General features: G+C 51.5%; 6 protein-coding genes across 6 annotated transcripts in view; 2 read left to right on the plus strand and 4 right to left on the minus strand.

Annotated features, from left to right (window-relative positions):
• Window positions 1-380, minus strand: part of TGAM01_v200829 (hypothetical protein) — a gene marked incomplete at both ends in the record, with an annotated part of 4,332 nt that extends 3,952 nt beyond the window's left edge. Inside the window, one exon of the mRNA XM_024548630.1 lies at window positions 135-380. Coding sequence (XP_024406641.1) covers window positions 135-380 — 246 coding nt within the window. The remainder of the gene's footprint in view (window positions 1-134) is intronic.
• A 587-nt stretch (window positions 381-967) lies between these two features.
• TGAM01_v200830 (anaphase-promoting complex subunit 1) lies at window positions 968-6,965 on the plus strand (the record flags this gene model as incomplete). The annotated part of the gene is made up of 3 exons (XM_024548631.1): window positions 968-3,806; window positions 3,868-4,328; window positions 4,386-6,965. 3 exons carry the CDS (start codon window positions 968-970, stop codon window positions 6,963-6,965), a joined length of 5,880 nt encoding a protein of 1,959 aa, XP_024406642.1.
• A 1,162-nt stretch (window positions 6,966-8,127) lies between these two features.
• TGAM01_v200831 (eukaryotic translation initiation factor 3 subunit E) lies at window positions 8,128-9,536 on the minus strand (the record flags this gene model as incomplete). The annotated part of the gene is made up of 2 exons (XM_018808924.2): window positions 8,128-9,042; window positions 9,132-9,536. The coding sequence occupies 2 exons, from the start codon at window positions 9,534-9,536 to the stop codon at window positions 8,128-8,130; spliced, it is 1,320 nt and encodes a 439-aa protein (XP_018657914.2).
• A 1,575-nt stretch (window positions 9,537-11,111) lies between these two features.
• On the minus strand, window positions 11,112-14,432 carry TGAM01_v200832 (hypothetical protein; the record flags this gene model as incomplete). The annotated part of the gene is made up of 2 exons (XM_024548632.1): window positions 11,112-12,705; window positions 13,069-14,432. 2 exons carry the CDS (start codon window positions 14,430-14,432, stop codon window positions 11,112-11,114), a joined length of 2,958 nt encoding a protein of 985 aa, XP_024406643.1.
• Window positions 14,433-20,110: 5,678 nt separating this feature from the next.
• On the minus strand, window positions 20,111-21,363 carry TGAM01_v200833 (hypothetical protein; the record flags this gene model as incomplete). The annotated part of the gene is made up of 2 exons (XM_018808922.1): window positions 20,111-21,214; window positions 21,274-21,363. The coding sequence occupies 2 exons, from the start codon at window positions 21,361-21,363 to the stop codon at window positions 20,111-20,113; spliced, it is 1,194 nt and encodes a 397-aa protein (XP_018657912.1).
• A 780-nt stretch (window positions 21,364-22,143) lies between these two features.
• TGAM01_v200834 (hypothetical protein) lies at window positions 22,144-25,544 on the plus strand (the record flags this gene model as incomplete). Its single annotated transcript, XM_024548633.1, has 8 exons — window positions 22,144-22,234; window positions 22,333-22,500; window positions 22,570-22,902; window positions 22,968-23,094; window positions 23,201-23,242; window positions 23,305-23,389; window positions 23,434-23,494; window positions 23,554-25,544. 8 exons carry the CDS (start codon window positions 22,144-22,146, stop codon window positions 25,542-25,544), a joined length of 2,898 nt encoding a protein of 965 aa, XP_024406644.1.
• Between the last annotated feature and the right edge of the window lie 1,552 nt (window positions 25,545-27,096).

Raw genomic sequence — 27,096 nt, forward strand, 5'->3', positions numbered from 1 at the left:
CTCCTCCTCTCCTCCTCCTCCTCCTCCTCCTCCTCCTCATCTTCTTCTTCTTCTTCCTCCTCAGCTTCAGCTCCTTCAGCTCCTTTATTGTTGTCGGCATCGACGTCTATAACCTCTCCATCTTTGCGCTCTACCTTGCTGCTTCGCTCGCCGTCTTCGTCACCGCCATCTCCCTTAGTCGTCGGTCCCTCGACACTTTCTCCTGTCTCTCCAGTCGGCTCGTCTTCTGATTTTCCATCTTCTGATGCTCCAGGAGCATTTGTCTGCGCGCTGTGTTCGTCTTCTGTCTTTTTGGCTGGCGTGGAGCTCACGTTGTGCGCATCAGAGAGCTCTGGCTGGGGTTGCTGCCCATCAAGCTGCTGGGGCGGCTGTCCTGTCATGATGGCGATTGCGCATATGTCATTCTGGGTACCAGAGGGATCGCTAGTGAGGCTCGAATTCAGGTATCAGAGCATGCAGCACACGGCCGCCGCTCGACAGGGTGGAAAGGAAAACAAAAGAACCCAGGCGGTGGTGATGAGGATGCTATGCAGACAGCAGTACTCCGCAGCTTTGGTACCTGACGGGAGCTGTGTTGGCCGTCGACGTCACGAGCTATCAGTGCCTTAAAGGTGCATTAGTGCCAGCTGAGGCAGCTATGGCCGCTATTTGGTGCCGCTGCTACAATGCCCAAGTGCCCTGTGGGATGCTACCAGTCGCAGCTGACCCCACTAGAGCTTAGCTGCCCTATGCTGCACCGCCAGCCACGCGCCGACACGCGAATATTTCGGTACTTCCAGATGTCTCATCACCAACAGAGAGAAGCACAACCATCCTCGCATGATAGCCTGTATCTGCCACGCATTTAGCTGTGATTCTCTGAACGAGAGATGATGCCTCGGCTAGGATCCGACAAACACTAAGTGGGCGGCAATATTGAAGCACGACGCTTTTCTCAACGGGCTTATGGAGCTCATCCTTGTTCGATATGGCGACTGTTCAATCTCTGGGCCTGCATCAACCGGCAGGGCTCAGGCATGCCATTGACGAACAGCTGCTTCCCAAGGACCCGCCTGCTTCATCTTACGCCTGGGATATCTTCATTGATGACAGAGATGGAGCGCAGATAGAGGACGAGCTGCTCACGACTGAGACGTGTGTTGTGTGGTCTCGTGGAGGACTCTTCCGCAAAACATTCAAATTCGACCTTGAAAAAGAGGCCATCACGCAAGCTCTTCTCACATATTTTCCGGTTTCTGGGGATGGGAGCAGTGGTCGCAACTCCTCCGGTGCTGGGGATCGCCATCCCATGGCCCTAGAAAAGGGTCTGGTGGTCTTTCTCAAAACCCAGGCTCACATCTACATGCTGTCAGGGACAAGCCACGTAGTCCACATGCCGTTCGAAGTCGAATCAGCATGTGCTGCCCCTGTTGGAGTTCTTATCCAGACAAAGCAAAAGGCGGAAAATCTGGCGCCAATTTCCCTAAAGTTTCCTCGAGTCCCGCCCAACTCCTTTGTTTCGTCTCAGTTGACTGCATTGCAGGGCTCCCAACAAACCGCTTTCTCCATGGAGAGTCTTGGCAACCCAAGGTCGCTGCCAGTGGGATTGAATATGACACTGGAAAACATGTGGGATGCGCCATTGGAACAACCCGAACCCCATTGGCCTCGACTCGTAGCCCTCACTGATCCAATGTTGGATATTGGGCTTGTGGTAACAGATTCCGAAAACCCAACTTCGACAAGAAGAGGTAGAAATAAATCTTCAAAGAAACATGGCTTCCTTGATCCTTGCGAGGAGCTGCTCCATATTGAGAAAGTTGTCATCCCTGGCACTTCCCCCAAGCATCCATACGAGTCTTTAATATTGGGAGTCACTATCAATCGTGAGGCTAATGCCTATACGATCTGGAGACTGGCCTATCTGGATCACCAAGACCACTTTATAAAACGTCACAAATCTTCTGGCACAAGAGCGTCACGACGACGGAGCTCTATGCAGCCAGGCTTCGCCAGTGGTACATCGACCCCTGTGCAAGCAAATCATCGAGATAGCTTTGGAGCACCGCTTCCCGGGAAACGGCCACGGAAGAGCGAAAAGGTTGAAAAACCATTGGATTTGGTATCATCGCTAGAGAGGCAGGATATGGATAGCTTTGGAGTAGGGCGGAGGAGCTCACGTAGGCTGAGTTCAATGCTGGCCCGCGCAGACCTCTCGGCCTCTTACGACAGGATCATATTCCCTGACCAGTCTTCGATTCTGGGGAGCGCCTCTTCAAAACGACATGACTCTCTTGGTCACCATGGCCGCTCTAGTGCCTCTTTTATTCACCAGGGCCATCATAGCCTTAGCAGTTTGCTGGAAGCTCCGCTGGATGGTGGCTTGGAGGATCGTGTTCACAACATACGGCTTGATGATCGCGAATTCGATGGGCTGCAACACGAAATGCTCTTCAGCAAAATCCACATCATCCCGATAGATAGTTCAACCGTTCATTATTCAGCATCTAGCGGCGCAGCTCGAAACCAGCCCAAAGTTTTCATCCTTGCGGCTCCTCCGTTTGCTACGAATGACTGCCAAGCGGGCCAGTTGCTTATCGGGATTCAAGAGACTGTAGAGAAACGCCTTCAAATGGTAACCTTCCCTCTCAAACTGCAGCAAAAGCCTGACGCTACGGTAAACCCTGAGAGAGGGGAGTCGCCGCACACCATTATCACTATTTTGCCGGGTGATTTCAAGAGGGCGCAGAATGTCGTTGATTCATGCAAAATTGTGGATGGAAATCAATCCGCCATTCTTGTTCTATCCGAATCTATGGATGGCCGACATGAGCTGAGCGCTCAGGCGCCATGGAGCGACATGACCAAGCTCTCAATTTCTCTCCTTTTTGTCGATGATACAAAAAGTTTACAGTTCCGCGGGAGGGCAGTTGACAGAGATATAAGGCAACGAAAGAGCGAAATTATAGATCTCACCAATGGCAGCATTGTCGGCGTTTGCCACCCTAGACATCGCGGAATTGTTGACGTTGTTGACACCCAAGGGCGCTTGCATCAGTTGAAAATCCAGCTGCGGCCATCTAGCAGTCCCGTGTCTGATATTCTCAATGTCTGCAGAAGCGTCTTAGCAGATTCACTAGGAGAGCGGATCCATACTGGATGGCTTCACACCATGCAGTGGCTCTATAGCCAAGGCAAAGCCGATACCAATGTAGAATGGTCTGCGTTGACTACCTTGCTCCTGGCATTATTCCTCAATTTAGACCGGCAAGAACTCCGAAATCCGCCTTCAGAGAGGCTCCCGGTTCGGAAGCGGAGGATTCCTTCTGGCTCTTACGCATCCATTCGAGATTCCGATGATTGGAAAGCTCTAGAAAAGGGGGAGACTGCAAATTCTCTCGGCTGTCCGTCATGGATGATTAATCGCGGATGGCAATGGGTACTAGAAGATGATGTGGAAGAAGCCTCATCTCAAAGCGGTGCTCAAGGTCTTGGCGCCAAATTCATTTCCAGGCATGTTGCTCTTGCCAAAGAGTATATGAGCTCAACAGTCGGGATAACTGCTTTGGGCCCTTCTGGATACCTCCCAACTTCCCTTGGCAGGAACTCTGAATACAAGCGCAGAGTCGCAGTGGATATCTTCATGGCTTTGCACTTGTTATCAGAAGAACAGAAGCTCAATATTATGTCTGCTGAGTACCAAACCTCTGGCCGGGCTGATTTCCGAGTCATCTTGTGTCAGATTGCAAGATGGCTGAAATGGGACACATTTTCATCTTTTTACGAGCTAGGAATACAAGAGGACATTGATCCACGTCATGACCACGGTACGATCTCCTTCTTTTCTGCTAGATCTAATGGAATAAACTAACAAGCTTGACCTTCGAGAACTTCGCTTGAAATCTCCAATTCCTGAACCGCCAGACAGGCCAGATATACTAGAATGGATTCAATCCTGCTTTGTAGGACTTCGCGGCCAACACTATGTCACTCCAGCAGATATATTCTATGCTGCAACGCAGTTATCTGAGCCAGACAATATAATTGACAACCGCTGGGACTCCATCCTTCCCCGAACCTTGATATTCAAGCGTTTCTTCAGTCTTGTAAAACCCAATGCCACAGCAGGGCAAATGGTCGAAGCGATGAAAGACTGCGGTCTGACGGGCCATGTCCTCGGAACTCTCCCAGAAGCTATACTAATACCTCTTCAAGATGCCATAGCGCTCTGTCAACCACACCCTCCCTCTTCGTGGTCGGATGAGATGTTAGAGTTGGTAAAGAGAACCGATATTAGTCTGATTCTCACATCCACTAAACGCCCTCGCCCGGCCATGTCGAATATCTTGGTGAGCAGCTATCATTATGCCAATCTTTCTTAATTATGTTGCTAATAGTATGCCTAGATACCCACACATACTGCAAGCTGGGAATACAAGTTGCTCTGCGAAAGCGTCGAGCAAACTAATAGTCAAGGCTACGATGAAGGCGAAGGAACTGAACGCCAATCAGTTATCCGAGCGCTTTTCAAGGATGATCGCCGCCTTCAAGAAGCCCGAGACTTGCTTGCTACTCACAAACCAAGGATTGTGAGTCTAGCCCAAGACCCAGGCTTGCCTGACCATGAGTATCTGGAAAAGCAAAAAGAGCTGGTTTCCCGGATCGCCACTGGAACTCTGGCTATTCCAGCAGGAAGAGGATTACTCTACTTTAGCCTACGCTTTCCTCTCATCACTCAAAAATTCCATATTGGTGGTTTCAACCTGAACTGCGTTGTAAAGCCAAACAATGTCACTGTAGGTGTGGACAAGGCGCTATTCACAGAAGAGAAGGTATGCTGGGGATTTTTCCATCAAGGTGTTGCAGCAGGGTTGGCAATTTCTCCACAAGCAAAGGGCATTGACACTTCGTGGATCTTGTACAACAAGCCGGGACAAGATCTCAGCAATCGCCACGCTGGGTTCCTTTTAGCCTTGGGGCTGAATGGGCACCTCAAAGATGTCGCAAAGTGGGTGGCTTTCAAGTACCTGACGCCAAAGCATACCATGACCTCCATTGGCCTGTTGCTAGGCCTCGCCGCGTCGTACATGGGCACCATGGACTCTCTCATAACCCGTCTACTGTCTGTACATGCCACACGTATGCTTCCACGCGGGGCTGCGGAACTTAATCTTTCGCCTCTCACCCAAACGTCTGGCATCATGGGAATTGGTCTCTTGTATTGTGGCAGCCAGCATCGACGCATGAGCGAGATAATGCTCTCCGAGATTGAGCACGTCGAGGATGAGGATGAAGAGGAGCCGCTGAGGAGTGAATGCTACCGTCTTGCGGCCGGCTTTGCTCTTGGTTTCATCAACCTTGGCAAGGGAAATGACCTCAGGGGCTTACAAGATATGCGACTCACCGAGAAACTCATCACGCACGCCACTGCGACTAAAAACGTCGAGATTGTACATGTCTTGGATCGAGCCTCAGCTGGCGCAGTTATGGCCATTGCACTCATTTTCATGAAGTCAGAGGATCAGATTGTAGCACGCAAGATTGATGTTCCCGACTCGGTACTTCAATTTGACTACGTCCGCCCCGACATTCTCCTCCTCCGAACTATGACGAGAAATCTTATTCTTTGGTCCCAGATTGAACCAACATTTAGTTGGATTCAAAAGAATCTTCCCGCTGCTTACCGCTCACGCCATAAATTAAGCAATACATCCAAGCTAAGATCCTCTGACTTGCCCTTTTTCAGCATTCTGACGGGTCTCTGCTTTTCTATTTCTCTGCGTTTCGCTGGAAGTGCCTCTCCCAAAGTGCGAGACTTACTATTGCATTATTTGGATCAGTTTATGCGCATCACTGGACTTCCAGCAACTCCGAGAATGCATCCAGACGCAGCTCCGCTATATGACGAAGAGCTGGCCAGGACAAACGCCCGAATGTGCCAAGATATCCTTGCAGTCTCTTGCTCTATCGTCATGGCTGGCACAGGCGACATTGCTGTTCTCCGTCGACTTCGAGCTTTGCATGGCAGAGATGACCCCGATACGCCATATGGTTCGCACCTTGCTGCTCATCTTGCCATTGGAGCATTATTCCTCGGCTGTGGAACAACTACCTTTGGATCAAGCAATAAAGCAATAGCAGCCTTATTGGTGGCCTTTTACCCGATTTTCCCGGTTAATGTTATGGACAATCGATCGCATCTTCAGGCATTTAGACATTTCTGGGTCCTTGCAGCTGAGCAACGTTGTCTTGTTGCCAAAGATGCCGTCACGGGACAGCCCGTATCCGTGCCTGTGCATATTAGAATGCGAGGCAGCTCTTCCATAGAGTCAGTGCTGCACAGAACCACTCCATGCCTGCTCCCTCCTCTCGATCAAATATCCAGCGTAACCACAGCCGGTGGGCCGCAATTCTGGGACGTCGAGCTCGACTTCTCCAATGACGAGCTCAGAGAATCATTTGCGCAGACGCAGACACTCTATCTTCGCAGGAGACCGCCGCGCGAAGGCACATTCGCTTCCACGTTGAGGGCACTCGGCGAAGATGGAAAAGGCGATAACCCGCTGGGATGGGTGCTCAACTTGAGTGCTTTGCAGGACTTGAGCTATGCTGAGAAAGCCGCCCTGCTAGATACAGGTGATGAAGAACAGGGTTCAATTGGAACCGCCGTCGACGCGAGGCTTGAAATGGAGCGAGGTATCATGGAGGGCGGTGATAGAGAGCGCCTTGAAGGTGCAAGACTGCTGTTTGAATGGGGCGATGCTCGAGATAATCTCCGCCAGGCCTCATCAGCAGCAGCCGCTATATCGGATAGTCAGAGTACCATCAAGCCGGCTACGCCTCATCATGGGTCGAGAGATGGTGCTACTCCAGAACAGGAAGAAAAGGAGGATGAAAAAGCCGAGGGCATTTGGTGGATGAGAGATAGTGCCATTGAGGCTCTCAAGGGAAAAGTGTGGATGGCGGCCCGACAGCATGAGCAGTAAACAGGCGGCATATGAAAGGGGAAGGGCTATTTCTTTGTCGGGGCTGTCTTAAGTTTACTACATAATGACTTATGATGAGTACTACGAACACTACTGAGATGTCATATAGATACATATAGAGTCAGTGGCATGCACCAAACTAAATAATGGACCTGTCTTTTCAGCACGCTGAGTAGGTGATGCGGTGATTTAAATAGGGACAAGTTAATAAGCACCCAAATTTCACCATACAACACCCTAGCTGTAGCGCAACAAGGCAGCCAGTCCGCATGTTATATACACAACTGCTAGATAGATAAGCAAATAACAGTAGTAGGAGATGTAGTCTCTTTATCTCATAACTGGAGTGCTAGATGATAAAACTGGGTTGCTGGATATCACGGTGTGTTTAATCCCTTATGAGCAGCACTAATGATTTTAGATGACGTCGTCGGAGGGAGCCACTTATCGCAATAACTTCTGGTATCGTGCCTTATACGAAGCCTGCAAGACCGGCATAATCCGGTTGATGATGAAGGATCAGACGCCGCATTATTCCTGGGGGCTCTAATGTCAGTAGGGCCTCTATGAGAGCAAACTTCCAAAGAACTAGAGGAAATTTGCCGAGATTTTTACATTATTTGGGAGTGGTTTCTCAAAGAGCAACAGTGATTTCAAGTTTCTTTTCATCATTTGCACAATAAACTTAGTTTTTCATTACATCTCTTGCCCTCCCTCCCTCGTCTCCCTCTCAAGATGACATCCTCCCTGTCCCTGTTTTATCCGAATAAACGCCATGCAATGCAAACCGCATCACCAGAGAGAAAAGAGAGATATGAACATAAAATAAAACAGGGCCAGTCTACCGCTTCTTTTGGCTCTTCTAGACTTTAGATTGCCTGCCCGCCTCCCTCTCCTTGTTCAAACCAGAGCCATGTTTGCATCTAAAATCGCCGGGTTTTGTTGGTCTGCAGTAGCCCATATATATCCACGTTGTGACCAAATATCCTTTCCTTCTCGCTTTTTCAAATCGGAACTGTTTATGAAATGAGGCCCAGCATCATTTTTTAAATCCACTTCCTACCCCCATTCTTCGACAAAGATCGACCGTTGGATGAAGTGTTCGTTTTGCTATTCTGATATTTTACGAATACACCCTGCTAGTAGATTTTTTTTCCCGTGCTTATTTGGAAACAGCAGCGTTCAGGACTTGCGTTCTGAAGAATCCACCCTTGGTCTTCTCGATGACCTGCTGGTAAACGTTGTTGGGCGGGTGGTTCATGATGACGGTGCCATCCTGGCTGTCAATCTTGGCATCCAGGCGGGTCTCACGAATCAGGTTGACGATCCACTTCTCGCCATCATCAGGGTTCAGGCCAAGCTTGGCGCTCAGATCCCTAATGTTCATGCGGCTGAAGATCTTGCAGTAGCTCTCGCAAATGAGGTGTCGGGCGGCGTTGACAAACGCATCGGTGGATGCAGCCAGGAAGAAGTCGCTTCGGCACACTTCCTCTGACAGGCGGAGGGCCTCACGAGCGGCATCGAAGTCGTGGGCAATGTAAAGGGCGTTGACGAACTGGGTGATGGGGTCGGCGTACTCGTAGGCCTCCTGTCGGACATAGCGAACAATGTCCTTGAGCTGCTTCTGCTGGACAGAGCTGTTGCGAGCACGTGTGCGGCCGGTGATGACGGCAGCAATCAGGTACCGCAGAATCCAGGGGCAAGAGGTCTGAATGGTGTTGATGTAGGAGGCAGAGAAGAACATGTCCAGAATGGGCTCGCGGGCACCCTCGAAGTTGAACAGGGGGAAGAGGGACCAGTGGATAAGCATAGTCCGGTGGTCAAGCTGAGCTCTGGGGTTGTTGAAGAGTCTGGTGTCGATGCCCTCACGAACATTCTTAAGCTCGTCAACGGCAGACTCCCAGTTTGTGGACAGGATTTCGGAAGCAAGCTTTCCCCAGGTTGCAGCGGCAACCTTGTCGTTGTCGGTGGAGAGAACGCGGAACTGGTAGAGCATATCGGCGGCAGGGCCATATTGGCCGCATCGGAACTGGAACTGTCCGAAATCGTACAGAGCATTCACCATTTCGAGGGTAACCTATGCATCTTTAGCATTTCCAATAACTGAGAAAGAAGGTGATTTTTATGCAGTTCAGCCCGTCTGTTTCTGCCTTGGGTTGCACCTACTCCGTGCTGGTTCTTGAGAAACTCCAAGTTGGCCACTTTGTCGCTTCGAAGGCCATTGACGACCTCGTCCTGCGTCAAGAGGTTCGCAATCTGCTCCGTCTCCTTCTCGTACTTGTCCAGCTGCGTCAGCACATCCTGTCGCTTCTTGGTGTACTCGGCGGGCGGCTCAGAAACGCCGTGGAGATCTTGGTACAGCGTGGCCACGTAGTCGGTCATGTTGGTGTCCTCCAGCAGCTTGATCTTGCCCGACAGAATCTTCTTGGCCAGCTCGGAATCGCCCTTCTCCTCGGCCTGGTCGCCCTCGAACTGGATGAGCGGGAAGAGCAGGTGACGGCTCAGATGCGGCGCAACGTTGGCCATGACTGACGCGCCATCGGCTGGCAGGGCCTTCAGAATATCCTCCATGGTGGGTAGAGGAAAAGTTCGCAGTGAGAAATAAGTCGGTCCCCGGCGATATAAGGCGTCTAGATTGTTCCTTTTAGTCGTTGAAAAAGGAGGAACTCGTCGCTAAATCTGGGAAAAGGTCGCCGAAAATGGAGGGGCAGATTTTTGGTTAATTTCGCGAATACACGAAGTGGTTGTGGGGGATCGAACTTTTTCTAGCCGAGATTCTGCCGCTACTTCCGCGAAGAGCTGCCTTTTGGCTTCGCATCATGTGATCTCGAGATTTTTGGCTGAAAAAGCAGCCTGTAGGCAAAGTCGCGAGACAGCAGTCGATCTATACTAGGAGCTTCATGCGCCATTGAGACGACGGCTTTGAATCTCAGTTGGCTTTGGCTGGTATTTTTCTTATTACTCTCTTTTTTCTCCCATTCTATTCGTTCAAATCCCGAATCCATCACAGGGATCAATCCCCACCAGACGATCGATTTTCGCCTATCGCAAAGTCCCAGTCATCGCAAATATCTTTACTGCTTTTCGCATCGCCACATTCAACCATGAGCTGCCTTTTTCCTAGAGCGCTTCCTCTGAGGAGTTTGGGCCTCTGCCGACCTGCATCACAGACTCAAATCAGTTCCTTCGCATCAAGGCAATCCTTCTCATCCACCACCCAAGCAGCATCAATCTCAACCAAGCCCTTATCCGTTTCTGCTCGACAAAATCCCAATCAGAAGCTCAAGATTGCACCACAAGTGCGGCAACTGAGTCGCGCGCCTGTACCTCCCCCGACCAAGACTCCTGAAGAACTTGTTAGCCTGGGATATATAGTGCGCCGCACACCTTCCGTCCAGCTGCCCGTATATCGAAGATGGTTATCTGGTGGCACTCGTCAGGTAGTCTTGATTAAGAAGATCGACGGGGATCGAAGAAAGCTATTAGAAGATCTAGTCGGTAGCCTCGGCATCACTAGAGAAGAAGTACGGATCAACCCAACTACGCAACATGTAGAATTAAAGGTAAGGAACTTTTAAAGCCCGTACTACATGTAGTTAGTAAGAAGGCCGGAAGAGATGATTGCTAACAGCTCGTGCTTTTCTTTCAGGGAGACCATTTCGACAGGGCCAGAGGATGGCTACTGGACCGGGGTTTCTAAATCAGTGTGGAGGAATGGGGAAAATGGCATCGAGTAGAGAGGTTGGGGTGAGCATTGGCGAAGCTCACTTGTGTAACTGCCACATCTTATGGTTCCACATATATATGTACAACAATTCAATAAATGAATAATCCAGACCACCAAAAGAGGTATCAGTGTAATATGTAACATCCCTACTCCTATGTACACAGACGCCGCGGTAAGTACGCGAGAATTCCACCTTTCCAAGCCCGCTGATATTTAACACCCATGCACCATCGCAATTATGACGGACGGCTAAAACAAACATTATCAACCCCATACGTAACATTTACACGTTGATCATTGTCTCTCCATCCTCTCCCTCCTTTTTTATTCACTCTAGACCAAAGGACGCCCATCCCACGACGAATGCTCATTTTGAAAAGACCCTTTTGTGAAAGACAAAAACATCCAAAACCAGAATCTTAACCTGCTAGGCTCGTAATGGTTGACAAATGTTGTAATAGACCTTCTTTTGACCACTCAGGACTCTGCATGGATAAGGCTTCCAACAATGTTTGCGTGTTCGGTAAAAAGGCCCCCGCAGCCGCAATAGCAGGGTTGTTTGGATCTCTTGACTTTTCTACCAATCGCCTCAACAAAGTAACTGCGAGAGCAGAGATGTAGACAAGCTCAGGGTCTTTCCTGGGTTGACCCCGTCCCGCTCCTCGACCGAAAGCCTGTGGTTGTTCGTACATACGACTCAGCTCTTGGCCGAGACGGAAGAGGTTGTTTGCAAGCCCATTGCCCGCGGCCAGCCAGCTCCTCACAACGTGCGACTCTGCCCCAGGTGCCAGAGAGGCAATAATCTCGGCTGAAAGTAGCCCTTGCATAAGATAGGGCTTCCGGACTTCCACAAGCGAGGGGAAGCTTGTCGGTCGATCACGCTCCTTAACCTTGTCCGGTATCGGTGAAATTGCCAACGCAAAGGTGCGAGTAAGGAGTTCGTATGGAGGGTTGTTCGTAGCATCAATAGCAAAGAGATTTTTATAGTGGCTTCTGTTAGGCTCGTCACGAGCAAGCAATTTTGCCAGTGCATCGACAGCGTGAGGAAGATATGTGTGAACGCTCGGGTCGTAGTTGCTAAAGAAAAGAGTTTCACCGGTCACTACTGGGCTGGGAATCGGAGCGAATGACAGCAAGAATTGTAAAAGACAAAACGCTTGCTCCCGACCAGGAATTTCGATCGAGCTAGAAATATTGGAAAGGAGGATTACCACATCCTTCATGAAGTCAAGGGTGTTGTTATGAGTGCGAAGAAGCATGGTCCTTGTGCCGAGGTACCTGATAGCAGTACAAAGGAACTTGATGACAGATTCGTCAGCAAGCATATTGTGGTTATCATTCTGTTCGCCTGGGAAGGAGACATTGCGTAGGATAGTCGAGATACACACTAGTCGATCGACAGCTCTGTCAAGCTCATAGTCCTCGGTCCCGAAAGCAGGCACATCGCGAACTGCGAACCGCTCAATGCGGCATGCCCTGACAACTTCCTCGTACGAAGTAAGCTGGATGTCATCGGACACCTCCGCTGTGTGCTCAGTCAATAGCTCGAGCTGCTCTTCCGCACAGTCGATGAGTGCATCGACCAAGTCATCGCAATATCGTAGCTGCAAGAAATGTGCCTGGTTCAGTGAATGGGACACCGTCGCAAGCGTATCCAAAGCAAGGCGAACTTCCCCATGAATTCCACTTTGCAAGCTGCGTGTTAATGCAGATATGTCGATGTTGCCGAGGTCATTGACAGGTGGGACGGTGGGTTTCCACCGCTCTAGCTCCCCACCTAATAGATTAGCCGCATGGAGGTCGACACCACCATAGGTAGAAAGCTCCCGTGCACAAGGGTTATAGTCCTCGGATTTTGGAGGCAGTCGGGGCATCTGCTGCTCAGCACCCATCATACCCATCGACCTGGCATCGCCTGGGCCCAAGGGCATGCTCCCAGTTCTTGAGTGAGCCGGCGACGGTATTGAAAAATCATTCGGCCCAGCTGCATCGATACTGCGGGATAGACTGTTTCTGTTGTGGCCGGGTATAGCATTTGGTTGCTGAAGTTGCTGTGGGGTCTGCGGAGTAGAAAAGCCGTTGACAGCAGGCTGGCCAGGCTTCACAGGAGTGTGTTGTTGCGCATGAGGTTGAGGTGGTGGCTGTGGTTGTTGATGCTGCTGCTGCTGTTGTTGTTGTTGTTGTTGTTGCTGCTGCTGAAGAAGCTGCTGCTGCTGCTGCTGCTGCTGCTGCTGCTGTTGTTGTTGTTGTTGTTGTTGTTGTTGCTGTTGCTGTTGGTGCGCTTGCAGCATTTGTGCTTGATTCATCGGCTGCCCCTGTGGAATTGGTTTCTGCGGTGTGCCCTGATTCGCAAGGTTCACTTGTTGCTGCATCAACCTCTGTTTCTGCTGAGCCACCCAGGCCTCTTCAAACTTGAGTAAATTTCGTTCATAAATCTGCCTCAGCGCCAAGACGACGTTGGGGTTTTGCGCTTGAAGTCCCAAGATCTGGGCTAGGGCAGCCCAGCTATTCCCAGCGGTCAGCGCCTTCGAGCCGCCTTTTGCCTGTACAGCCTGGAAGAGGATCACCAGGCTAATGGGCCTGTCTCCAATCATGGGATTCGGATCTAGTGGGAGACCCTTTGCATGCATAAGTGTTGTGAGGTTCTTCATAAATTGTTCCGCATTGACACTGCCCGTAGGTCGGTGCTGGGGTCGCATTTGTCCCTGGGGACCTTGGCCATTCGGCACACCGGGCATCGGCTGCTTCCCCATCATTCCGCGCCCTATGCCCTGGGCCTGCATCTGAGCTTGCATTTGCATACCGCCTTGAAGTTGCTGTTGGAGTCGCATCTGGTACGCAGCCATTTTCCCATCCGGCATGGACTGCAGCCGCTGTTGCTGCGATTGGGCTGAGGGCTGCTGCTGTTGCTGCTGGTTGTGTTGTTGCTGCTGTTGCTGCTGCTGCTGCTGTTGTTGTTGAATCTGCTGTTGTTGCTGCATCTGAGCATATACATTACCTGGCATCTGACCCATCGGCTGCCCCATCTGATTCATTTGCTGGGCCATCATGGGATTCCCCGCCATGGCGTTCGGGTTTGGTGACGGACGCGAATTCGATGGCGATTGCGTGAAAGCCGGGTTGTAACCTTGGGCAAGGTTTTGCATGTAAGGGTTCGGCTGGGGAGTGCCGTGCTCCGAGGCAATAGGCGATGTCTGAGAACCAAACTGCCGGGCGCCTGGGGAAAACGGATGAGGCGAGGCCGTCGCCACCCTCTGAGGAACACTGCCCGGGCGCATTTGGTTCCCCATGATGGGTGAGGGGCTTGCGTTGGCCGAGCCGTTGGTCTGGAGATGCGAGAACTGGCCGGCGTTCTGCGGAGGCATGGCGCCAGGCTGGAAGCCCGGGAAGTTCTGCTGCTGCGGCGTTTCGGAGCGCGACGTCGGGAGCATGCCCGGATTCTGTCGGGGAGAGCCAGAGATGGAATCCTCACGGGGCCGCGGGCGTTTTGATGGAATAACAGAATTGGTCTGATAGACCTGGGATGCCTGGTAGCCCGCGGGCGAGGCGTGGCGCATCGGGCCGTTCTGCATAGCAGCCATCTGCTGTTGATTGGGAAACTGGGCGCCAGAGTTGAACTGGCCCGGGTTGGCCATGAAGGCGGACGGGTCCATCATGGCACTGGCGGCGCTGGGGTCATTCATGTGCGGGAAGCCGTTGCCATTGTGGTTCGGGACTGCGTCGTTCATCCAGGTGCTCATGGCGATGAGCCCGACAAGCTGTGCGCGGCGACGTCAGCAAATTCAGCAGGCACGGCGGCCAAGAGCCCATTGATAGGCGCAGGGATGGACGGAGACGGGGCCGTGACACGGCACAGTGGGTGGTTTGATGGACGACAACGTTGAGTCGCGTCGCGGGTTGGCGGAGAGAATGTATGTGGATGTGTGTGTGCGTGTGGTGTCGGGTGGGAAATGGCAGACGGAGGACGGACCAGCGAACAAAGGGCGCTGGCTGGGGGGGGGCTTCCTGGGCGGACGCTGCGCAGGTAGCACTAGCAATAGCAGGCAAGGCGCTGCGAGGTCAGCCTGGCCGGGCAGGCTGTTGGGCCACCTGCGTGCTGAGGCGCTGAAGCCAGCAGAGACCCGGGCGCCCAGGGAGGGGGGAGCGAGAACTCTCTAATCAAGGTACCTCGGCGGGCGGCGGCGAGTGCTAGCGAACGGACGTACCTTTTGATACCCGCGACGGGTCCGAGGGCGGTGCAAAGGGTGCTACTTGGTGCAGGAGATTTAGGGCGAAAAAGAGAGACGCCGTTGTATGGATACTTGCGCCCAGGCACCGCAGGATGTGTGCGCAAAGGTATCGGTACACCTGTCCTTCTATGAAATTATTGGCGACTTGTAGCGCAGGGGCAGTGAGAGCGCGTGCTGGAAGAGAGAAATTTTCGTTCCAGAGGGCGGATCGGCGCTGATGCAGTAACAGAAAGACACCTCAGCGGCACCCACGCAGCACCCAAGGCTCGGAAGCTCAGGGCAGAGGATTTCGCTAGCCGTCGCGATGCGATAGAGACAGATTCGGTATGTCGCCTGGGGGCCAGCAAAAAGCAAGGAGGTGCAGGCGACGTGAAGTGAATGGAGAGCCAGGTCTTACCTAAGGCGCGTTGAGGTGGATGACTGCGAGTCCTCGCTGGATTGGCAGCTTGGTTTCAGGCCGAAGTGAAATGCTCCCCTTGAAATGGCTAGCCGCTTGCGAGCTAGCGCTGACTGATGCTAGCGCACTGAGTGGATTCCTGGCCAATGAACGCGTCGCGTTAGTAGCGCAATAATGTTATCCGCTCGCTGCGTTAGTAATGGTGCAGAATTTGCAGCACCATCTCTAACAGCATGAGCCAAAGTCGTTATCAGCGCCTTATTGTTGCCGCACAAGTCGCTCATGTTCAAGCAACCGGCGCAAAAAAGGCCAGCTCCGACTAGGAGAGGATTTCCGACGAAGAAACCAAGCCTGATCCAGCCAAGAGGGGGTATCACATACACCACTAGACGGCTCATAATATCATGAGGCAGCATGCAGTGCTCTTTCTCTCCTCTCGCTGATGCAGGATGTTATTCCTGAGCAGATGCCATCGCCACGGCGTCAAGTGAAGCAAACCCAATTGATGCGCCAGCAGTCGCGGCCATATCCACCCTTTCGTTTCAACGGTTGCTCTCTTCTTCTTCGGGCTGCTTTGCTTTTTGTGTCTCTCTGCCCTGTGATGCGGCTATACACTTTAGTAAACCAGGCGTATGTGCATCGTGGTTGTTCGAGCTTCAAGTTGGGAGGCGATTGGGTCTTCCATGTAAGAGAGCTGAAAGCAGCCAAGGTCAATCGAGCAACCATTTACCTCCGGATGCACCTTTTTTTGATACCAACTTTGGCTCCAGCATATAGGCACATAAGAAAATGTTCTTCATCTATACCTGATCTGCAGAGCAGAAGCGTCGAATATGGCCACAAAAGTCGTTTTCCATGCCGGTAATTTGATAACGTGTACCAAAGCTGCAGCCCAGAATGGGATACCTCTGTATCTGTTTGTGCTAATGTAGCCCTTGTCCCATATACGTTGGGAAGTCAATTTGAATAGATGTGTTGAGGGCAGTCCAAAACACTCATTCTCGGCCAAGCTCTTCATTCATCAGGGCGCTGAACCAATGGATCGTGCTGCATCTTGGACGCCCTCCAGTCCCACCACTCAGCTTGCTTTCGGTGTTACTTCCCGCAAGCTTCTGTGGCCCTGCTCAGATCAGGAATCGACTGCACGCTGACCGGAGCAGCCCCACCTCAAGCCACGAACCAGGCTTTGGCGGTCCAAAGCATTTTGTTTGGCTGAGACGCTCGCTTCACTCGATTTGCTCTTTGCAGCCGCCAAGGCCTTCGGCGGGATCAAAGCTGAGCAAATCCAGCGTCTTTGCGCACCAGCAAGTGGACTTGGCGCCGGTCTGCTCCAAAGCCGCGACGGGGATGGAATGAATCCTGGGGTCGTCGTGTCGCCTTGTGACACCGTTTGATGCCGCTGTCCAGTCTCCACAGGGTCAGCCACCCCTGTCACAGCGCACGCTCTGATGGCGGCCAGAACAGCGCCGCTGGGCCATAGTCGAGTCTCTCAAGGGCCCCTCCGACATGACCGGTTCCCGCATCGGCGACGAATTTCTGCTGCTCATTGTGTTTCTCCCGAGGGCAAATCCGTGCGTTGGCGAGGCCTTTTAGCCCATTTCCTCTGTTGCTGAATTGCGAGTCGCTGCCTCTGCACTGCAAATGTTTTCGCTGGTCGCTATTTCTTTTCCGATTGACACCAAATCGTGGGGGTCCTCCACACAGGCTGGGTGAGGTAATCAGGTCCAAGCCATGTAAGTGAGCCCGTGAGGCAGAGAAGAGCCACGCATGGCAACGCACGAAGAAAATGGCATCGAAGACGAGCAAAAAAGGGCTGCCGAGAGGGGAAAAGAACGAGAGAACGATTGAAAATGGGAAGAAATCAGGCGAGGAACGGGGGAAGGGGGGGTAGTTATGGGTGAGAGAGGCAGAGGCCTAATAGCCTGCCTACCATCTGGTACCTACCGCCTGGGACCTGGCATTGCCATGGCCATTAGCTCCAGGCCTACAGGTACCTATTGCGACCTACTACGCCTACTAACGGTGCCTACGGCAGCACACGCATAAAGCTGGCACACGATTAATGACGCCGCCACTGATAGCATCAGCACCCTCGCTTCAGGCCGTCATCAGCCGTTGCACCAGGGGTAGGCTTGGAAAGAGGAGCAGAAGAGAGGATAGAGGTTTTTTCACTGCCTTTCCACGGCTCGTCTACTCGAGTTCTCTGCAGCCCAAAGGAGGATTGCCAGCCACTTCGCCATATTCGCTCATTCTAGTGTCCTGGAGCCCGTGAATTGCATCGGAGGTCATTCACCCCCACAGCGCAGCACGTATCACGTACCGAGCGTATTATCGCCCAACCGACTACCACCAACCGCCTGCCTCGCTCGGCGCACCCTCACCATTTATTTCTCTTGTCTGTAAGAAAAATGGCAGCGAAGGAAGAGTCACGAAATCAATAAAGAGGCATGAAAGAAAGTATGATGAAAGCAGCCAAAGCACAAGAAGCAAAAGCAAAAAGAAAATCGACAAGTGGAGCTTTACTTGACCGCGATGCCAGGCAAAACGTGCTCCGGCTGTTCTCGCGAGCCCGCTGCCTTTAATTGGTGTGCGTCTGTGGAAGCACCCTCTGCTGATCACAGCTTGTTGGCTCCCGCCTAGTCCATCACCACCTGCGTCACAGACGAGAAGACGGTCTCACGCTTATCACCGCCTCCATGGCGAATTGCTAGCAGCTCTTCATCTATTTCACTTGCAGCACAGGCTTTGAGAATCCAAGTCGCTCTATAGGACCCCAATTTCCCCCCTCCTTTTCTCGTTGCGGCCTTTTGGGCTGATTGGGCTAGCTGTGTGTGCCATCATGCGTGGCCTGGGCTGGCCGCCGAGCCAGGCTCTCCCGCCATTCCCTTCTCTTGCCACCCACATTAATAAAAATTGGAAAGCAAAAGGAAAAAGGAACAAGAACTAGGTGAGTTGGCTACATATGTCCAATCACGCCGTCGCTAAGCCATTGTCCCCCGGGCATTCGTTTCTATTTGACAGAGAGATTCAGCCCTTTTGGGGGCCGCGGTTGGCGCTGCCGGAAACGGCACAGAGCTTGGACTCAACAAGACGCTGCTGCATTGCATTGGCGGCATCTCACAGAACACTATGAAACAGCAAGCTGATTGCGACGTGAGCCTGACTCACAAAAGGCCCCGACTGCGAAAACGTGTCTTATGACTACCTTGTTTTCTCTTCTATTCGAATGTAAGGTTATCTCAGCGAGTTTCGACCGGGGAAGCGGAAAGTATAGCTGGAGGCTAGAGACAAGGCCTCGGCGCTAGCAAGAGGGCTTTGACGTTCCGAAACTGTTTGCTACAGCTACTGCTGCCATCAGCCGAGATTACCACTGTCACGCTTCGCTTTGTGCCGCACTCCAAGGTGTCCAGACCTTTATTTCTTTCGAGCAGCTGAGAGAGAAATGAAGACAAGACAGAGCAAGCTCCGCAACACGGCACCATGGGAAGTGGAATCGTGGGCCTCGGAACTAGACGAGCAGCAACAGATCCCTTCACCGTCTGCGGAGACGTGAATTATCATCCAATCCGAGAGGATCACACAAGCTGTCTGTCATCGACGAGCCGACAAGTTTGTGCTAGACGAACGTCTGCGAGCCCAACAATTCGCTCATCGTCAAAAGTGACGGCCAGGGTTGAGTATCCAATCGTCCAGGCCCCCCCGCATGCCACCAACATGGCCTAATCTGCAGGTTCTTTAAATACATCGTTGCGCCTTCTTCAAAGCATTGCTTGCCATTGTTTGACATCCCTGATAATCTGCAGCTGAATATGTACGATCTGTATGGACTGCCACTCCTCCTCCTTAATGCCCTTCCATATATTGCAGTCGCTCCTTGGTCAAACAAGTGTAAGCAAGAGTGCGAACGGTGGCTGCGTTAGGAAGGTTTGTACAAAATTGAAGTGCTGCGTATAAATTGCGGGTTTTCGCAAAATCTGTATGCAGGGCAGCGTGGCCCGTTGATTGAGCATTAGTAGGTCATGGTGCTCGCAGGCCCAATAAACGCGCCGCATCACCCGCCTATGTACGCTGCGTATCAGTCACAGTATCCGCATGCCCATTCATCCCGTCTATTCGCTGCCTGGGCGCCGATAAAATGGTCTTTGCAAGCAGCCATTTCTCCCGGCTATAATATCCAGTCCAGCTGCCTATTGATGCCTATCTCTCCTCCAAGCTCTGACGGGAGCCGGAGTGTGGTGTGTACGGGAACTAATGCTCGTCGAGTATTAGCTGCACACCATAAAGGCGTTATACCTGACAGCTTACTTAAAACCGGCTGCATTGGATGCGTCGCAAGGTGTTACGGAAACCCCAAATGACTGAGGAATACGATATCTCACCTAAGCTAAGAGGAGGATTCCTCAAATGAGCATGAGCAATAGGAACGCGGCCATTTCCTATGTATTCTTGATACTCCTTGTCATCGTAGCTGTATCTTCCCCTACTACGTGCTTAGACAGGGGTAATGGCTTAATGATGCGCTTGGCCTTTGTTTGGAATAGCCTGACAGATTTCCTGCAACGGCCTCTGGCATCTACCTAACTCCATATTCCAACACACATCCAATGGGATCTTCAAATCGTCCAGCACAGCACAGCATCAATCAAGCGCACATATACCACGCAAGCTATTGGGCAAAGAAATGTATTAGAAAAGCAGATGCCACAAAGTTTTTTTAATGACCCATATTGACCGAAAGACAAACAACGCAAATGCTTGGTGTAAGGTGTAGGGTAGCATAATTAATACAAGTCTAGTTCGCTGCGCTCGCACTCAGCTTCTCTTTAGTACGCTCTAACACCGTCCTCAGAGCTTGGTCCAGGCCCTCCAGCTGCAGATATTCGTCTATCCAAGCAATAGTCTTCTTCTCCAACGCTGCTCTATTCGTAGTGGTCTCCAGGTATGATCCCAGTCGCTGCAAAACTGTCCCTAAGCTTCGGGGGAACTCTGCCGCGAATGCTGAGACTCCCAAAAGAGGCTGTCTGATATGGAGGTTGCAGGTAGAAGGGTCGTTAGGATAGTGCTCATCAAGGGCATCTAGGACGTGCTGAGATATCCGTGGCTGGACCGAGAGCTTCTTAAACGACACGAACATTATGTAGAACTGCTCTCCGACTTCGGGCTTGAAAAAGGGCTGTCTCCGTGATATATCGAAAATGGCCATGGGGATGGCGCCGTTCATGGCGGGGTTTGACTGTAGCTCTTGCGTGGCCTGTTCGTCAATCACCTTTGCCTGCGCCTTGGATGGCTCCGGAAGAGCCAAGTCCTCATCCTCGTCCTCTTCATCACTGCCGAGCAAGAGGAGCTCATCGTCGTCATTTTTAGGGCGTAGAGCCGGTACTTTCTCCCCCTTTGCCTTCTTTCTCTCAATCTTGTCCAGCCACTTCATCTCGCATCTTGCATACTCGAGCCAGAGAGTGCAGTCCGAAGAGCAGAACCGGCATCCTCTCATGAAGCAATTCCTTGCGGACGCCATATCCCCGTTATTTGCGAATCGGTTCGCCGCCATCACCCACATCTCGGGGTCCTTGGGTAGCATTCGAAGAGCCCTGGTCATGGTCTTGCGCCAGCGTTTTGCGGCGTTGACCTTGGCCATATACGTAAGGTATTCACGCCACAGCGCGCTGCTTGCGGGATGCCTCCCAACGCCCCTGTCGTAGATTGACAATACACGAGCTTGGCCGGCGTGCGCAGAATTGAGATTGCGCAGTTTCAGACGCTGGCAGCGCTTGGAGCGGAGAGACTCGACAGATTGCTCCCATTGTGCGTAGGACGACCACTCTAAGGGGGTGCTCCCGGGGGAAAGCACCCTGTGTTCGAAATCGTTTCGCTTTTGGACAATTGATCGAATTTCGTCCTTGATCACTGGATGTTAGCTAAACTTGGCAATGAAGATTGGCTGCTGCCCTCTCTCACCTTGGAAAAGATCGACTTTTCCTCCCATTCTCGCAGCTGGGGCACCGAGCGTTCGAGGAAGAACCTCGCCTTGTCCGCGACTCCGGCCATGTTGAGTACAGCCTCACCCTTAGAGAAATTGGAGCTGCTGTTGCGTGTGTCCAAACAATGTCTGCGGCGGATGTTCGCCGAAGTTTTTCACGAGGCTGCCAAAAGTTTAGTGGAGCCTATTTGAAGCAAAAAGTTTAGCGTTATTTAGAGGGTCCCTGCTCTTTTCCGTCATCATGGTGGCTAGGCCTAAGATCCATCGACTTGTACGGGGACTAGTCTCTTTTTGGTTCACGGACCTCGCTCGACTGTAATCGTCCGAAGCCAGCCCAAAACAACGCCGCGGCTGTGTAGGCTCGTATATATCGTTTGATGCCAGGCATGAATTAAAGACTTCAGGTAAAAGTCCTGATTAACTCCGGATCAACTCCTGAGTTAGTAAAGACTAAAAGAAGATTTGATCGAATGATTAAATCAGCGTTGTTGGCCGTGCTGACTTCACGTGTAAGGCAGTCTATAGCGATATGGATGCTCTTTGCCGAAAGCAGACTAGTGGGCTGTACATTATTAAACGTTTAGGTGAGAGGAAATTTGGGGCTCAACCACAAAAAGCTCGCGCCGAGACGTGTTCTCACTATCCAATCCTTGTCATCCCCACAGAGAGCAGGGCACAGGGGGGTAAGTCGCCTGTTGACACGATCGCGACAGGCCCTCGGCACGGGCGACTATAAATCCAATCTCTTATGATTTTTAATTCCCCTCATCCAACTCCCACCAATCTTTATTTCCGGATGCTCCGGCCGCTCTCTTGATCGCGACCTCTCATTCATTCCCTTTGTCGCGATGGCGTCGAGATACAAGGACAAGGACGGCGGCATTGTCCTCAGCTTTAACGGACAGTGGGTTAGCTGGGCGCATACAGCCGTAGCTTACAGTAAGTCCGATCGCCGCGGAATTGAAGCTGTGGACGGGCTGCAAAGTCCTAGATTTGCGCAGTCAGAAGCTGATTTTGCATTCGAAAAACTCGCGCAGCTGCATTCATCAGCGCATTGATAGTCGGCGTTTCGTTGCATTACCACAAGATCGTACAAAATGAATTCTATGGATACCCTGATGAGTGGTTCCCATCTGTCTCTGCGACGATCGGCGATCGATATCCGGAGCGCTCGTTCTTTATGATTTTCATTGCCATCACATCAGGTAGAAGCGACCTTGCAGCGCCATGACTCGAGAGGAAGCTGACTTTTTGAATTCGTTTGATCTGCGCAGGGCCTCGTTTTGCGCTCGTTGGCCTGTGGTACCTTTTAACTCGTAGGCCCAATTCGAAGCTCCCCGGTTTTGTCGCATCCATGGGCTTGCTGCGAACCTTGACTTGTGGCGGCTGGACGTACATTACATCTACGGACGACCACGATTGGCACGATATTCTCATGATATCCTACATCGTTTGCACTCTACCGTGGACGACTGGCTGCATTGCTCTAAGCCCGCCGAATCCCTCCGCAATCCAATGGCGCAAGCGCCTGGCGGGTGCCTTTTTTGGAACTCTGGTGCCTTTGATCTACTTCTTCATCCAACACAAAGTGCACCGCATAGCTGGAGGTATATATGGCCCTTCTTCAGTCGTGGATGAATGAATGCCGAACCGGAAACTAACCGTGAGCCAGCTTATACCACGTACGCCTTCTTCGAGTGGGCATTGATTCTCTTCGACGTGGCTTTCGATGCGGTTACAGCCCTCGATTTTAATACCTTTGAGATTTCGGTGCGGGATGCCAAAGGGACGAGCAAGGGGTACGTGCAATGGCTCCCCAAGTAGAATGCTGTTCTTTTTATGCGAAATTGTGTTCAATATATCTATTCTACAAGAAAAAACCTCTAATAAGTCCCGCTTTGGCAGTGAAAACTACTCCTCTGTCCCATCTGCAGTTCTGGAGAAAGAGTAAGTCTTTTCTGTGTGCTGAGAGACAACTTCTGCATTTGCTTACGAGCGACTCTATCTAGAAAGGAGCAGATTACTGGAGGCTTTTTCTCTATCCGATTCACTACTGCGGATGCTCTCGATACTGCTGCCAGCGTTTACCATGGAGTCAGTTACCTTTGATGCACACTATTATATATGACTCTGTGGAGCTAACGTCTTGGCAGTTTGTCTTTTGGTCAATGCTTACTAGTCTTGGTCTCGTCGTGTGGTGTAAGATTCCAATTCTCTCTTGCTTTTTATGAATTGACCCCTGTCCTGACACGCATTAGACTTCCCGCTATGGCATATGGGCATTTCCGGCTTCGAAGCCTTTGTTATGGTGACTATCGCACCAGCACTATTGGGACTTGGGCTCGTTCGATCTTTTGTTGTCAACAACCTGAGACTCATCCATCTTTTGTCGCTATCTGGAGTTGCCGCGTATCTCGTCCTTGACCCAGTGCTTCGACTGTGCGCCGTTGGACTTGGTGTCGGACTCTCATGCCTTGGATGGGCCAGCTCTTTGCACGCGGACTCAGTCCACAATGTTCGGCTCGAGAGCAAGCTGCTTGGATGGATGATTGGCTTGATCCTATCTTCTACCATGAAGTTTGCGTGGACCACGAACAACCCTATCTGGCCCATCATGCATGCCGAGAATGGCGGATGGAACGGTACTGGACTCGTACTAGGAATTCTCGCTGCCCTCCGGTTCACAAGGAAGGGCCCACTTACTGGTTCTCTCGCGGAGGAGCCAAAGCAACAAGGCTCCAGCCTCCTTGCTGCTCTCGGCGTTGGCGGCCTGTTCTTTGGTTTGCATTCGCTGTTGTCTGATACAAGTACAATGATTCTCTGGGTATGGGAGGGTTTCCCAATCCGCGGCCCGTATTTCTCTACACACGGCTGGTTTACTGTTGCTGCTATGTCTGCAGGCATCTTCCTGGGTATCAATAGACCCGGCCTCGCAGGAAGCTGGCCCCAATACGCGGTTGGATTCATCAGTGCCATGATCCTGACCTTTTTCAGCCACTGGTTCGGTTTCTATGGTGGCCTCGGTCTGGCAGCGTATCTCATGGCAGTCTCCGTTCCACTGATTTCCAATGCCGCTAAGAAGAACCCAGCGGTTACATTTGGGCTGGGCTTTTTGGTATATAACTTCGTGGTCTTGTTCCACGTATGGGTTGTTGCCTACGCATTTGTGCCCGGAGGTCCGCTCGTTCGAGAGCGTACTGACTGGGTGATGCTTACCATGATGTTCTTGATTGGTGCCGGCGTGTATGATTTCAACACATCACAGCCGCGCTATCAGCCAGCTCGCCGCTCATCCCCCTCGCAGCACAAGAAGTATTTTGGTCTCTCAGCCATCATCGTCAATGTCCTATTCATGTGTGCAGCGTTCAGACGATTCCCCACCAATGATTATAAGCCGTACCATGCTGAGGATCGGATCCTCACGGCGGGCATTTGGACGATACACTTTTCTCTGGACAATGATATGTGGTCTTCTGAATACCGCATGCGGGATTTGATCAAAGAGATGGAGGTTGATGTCATTGGTCTCCTGGAATCAGACCTTCAGCGTATCATTATGGGCAACCGAGACACGACCCAGTTCCTCGCCGAAGACTTGGGCATGTATGTTGACTACGGCCCCGGCCCCAACAAGCACACTTGGGGTGCTGCCCTTCTATCCAAGTTCCCCATTGTGGAATCCAAGCATCATCTCCTGCCTAGCCCAGTGGGTGAGCTGGCACCGGCAATTCACGCTACGTTGGATGTCTACGGCCAACTTGTTGATGTCTTCGTTTTCCACTCTGGCCAGGAGGAAGATCCCGAAGACCGACGTCTTCAGTCTGAGTATCTTGCAAACCTCATGGGATCGACGGATCGGCCAGCTTTCTTACTTAGTTACCTGGTGACAGAGCCACTCGAGGGCAACTACAATACCTATGTGAGCGACACCTCGGGCATGCACGATGTTGATCCAACCGACTGGGACCGATGGTGCGAATATATCTTGTTCAAGAATATCAAGCGAGTTGGCTACGCGCGTGTCAGCCGAAGCACGATTACCGATACCGAGCTTCAGACCGCGAAGTTTGTTATTCCACACTCGGACGCTGAGATTCGAGAGCTAGCAGCTCAGTCTGCCGAGGATCGCGATCATCGCGTAGAGGAAGGGGAGGTTCCTGAAGGATGGCGATATCCCGCCATGTTTAGAGGAGATGGAGTAAGAGATCATCGATACCACGTCTTTGACGAACCACGCTACTTCAACTAATTTCTGTACCGGCGGGGAATTGTATACTTGTCTGGACGGAGTTATTTGGCGGTTGTACGGCGGCTGTCTTGGGCTTTTCTTTATTGTTGTTCTCCTCTTCGCTGGAAAGAGCGGAAGGGGGAAAGGGAAAAATGGATTTTGATACGGAAAATGGGCTGTAACTGATTAATGATCATCAGGGGCATATACTTTTTGTCATATAACCTGTGTACTTGTAGAAATAATTTGTGTGAATTTGTAAAATCAATACTACTTCGTACTTTACATGCAGCGAGGACAGGCACATGTACAAGGCATATAGGTGAGATCACGCGATTTCCGGCTCCCATATTCCGTAGGCCTACTTTGTAAGAATATGCTATTTATTACTGGTCAACTCACCTACAAGCAAACAATCCTGCAATGCTACTTACTCGATTAGGTGAGTAGATGGACGCAGCCAATCGTTGGGCGAATAGGCAGACATTGGATCAGGTTCCTGGCGGAAGTTTCGCCTTCCCCCCACAGTATCTAGCTCTCCGGCATATCCTTGCGGTGTACGGAGAGCCTATTACGACATGCTCATACACTGTATGGACAATCAGTGATACGAACAGAGTAAGCAAAATGTCCCGCGGCAAGTTCTCACTCCACGGACACCGCAGAAGCTCCACTCGAGCCCGGACCGATAAAGTGGAGAGTGGAGAGAGGATCGAGGAAGGCCCTCGCAATCTTTGGATACCGGCGGCACGACTCGGCTCCGCTTTATGCAGATACGCAGTACAGGAATCGCAGAAAGTCGATATCGAGGAGCGGAAAGGGAGCGGAATTGGTTCCAAGGCGCGGCTTCAGTCGCTTCATTTTTTTCTTCTTCTATCTCGATGCTTGCTAACCTTGTGATTGTTTCTGATTATGCAGATTGCTAAGATGGGGAATTTACAGAGGGGTGAAAGCATTTCTAATAGGCATTTTGATTTTCTTACGGCTTATCGGGCGATGGGCGGAGGTGACGGTGTGTTTTGCTCATGCTGCTCTCTGACATGTACAGTGAAGGTTTAATGTCTGGCTAAACCCCTTTCAAAATCCCATTCCAGTAGAGATGTGAGGATCAAGCCAAAAGGATAAAAAAAAAACACTTGAAACTCATGACCTCAAAGTGGCGACGTGGTTAGCAGTTGGTTGGGGAAAAAAAAAACGAGCATTGATTCCAAGTAAGCGGACCTCGGGATTGGGATGGACGTCTGTCTTACTTGCTACAAAGGCCAATCCAATCCAGGTCCAGAAACAGAGGCGGGACAAGCAATCCCAGATCTGAGATGGCGCTCCAAAGCTCCAAGCTGCCCCTCCACAATTGACTCGTAATGCCGGTCTCCCTACTCGCTGCAAAAAAAACTTCCCTTATCTCGTCTTGGCGCTTACTTTTTTCTTTTCTGCTTGACTGCTCGTTTGCGTACAGTATGTATGCACACAGCCTTTTGCTCCCCCCGCACACCGGACGCCCGGGGTTCGCGTCAGACGCTTAATTGGAAGCGTTTCCCCGCCGAAGCTAAGCGGCAGTAGGGCTGATTCGAGC

The sequence above is a fragment of the Trichoderma gamsii genome, assembly GCF_001481775.2.
Source record: "Trichoderma gamsii strain T6085 chromosome Unknown Scaffold_2.2, whole genome shotgun sequence".
Taxonomy (NCBI): domain Eukaryota; kingdom Fungi; phylum Ascomycota; class Sordariomycetes; order Hypocreales; family Hypocreaceae; genus Trichoderma; species Trichoderma gamsii.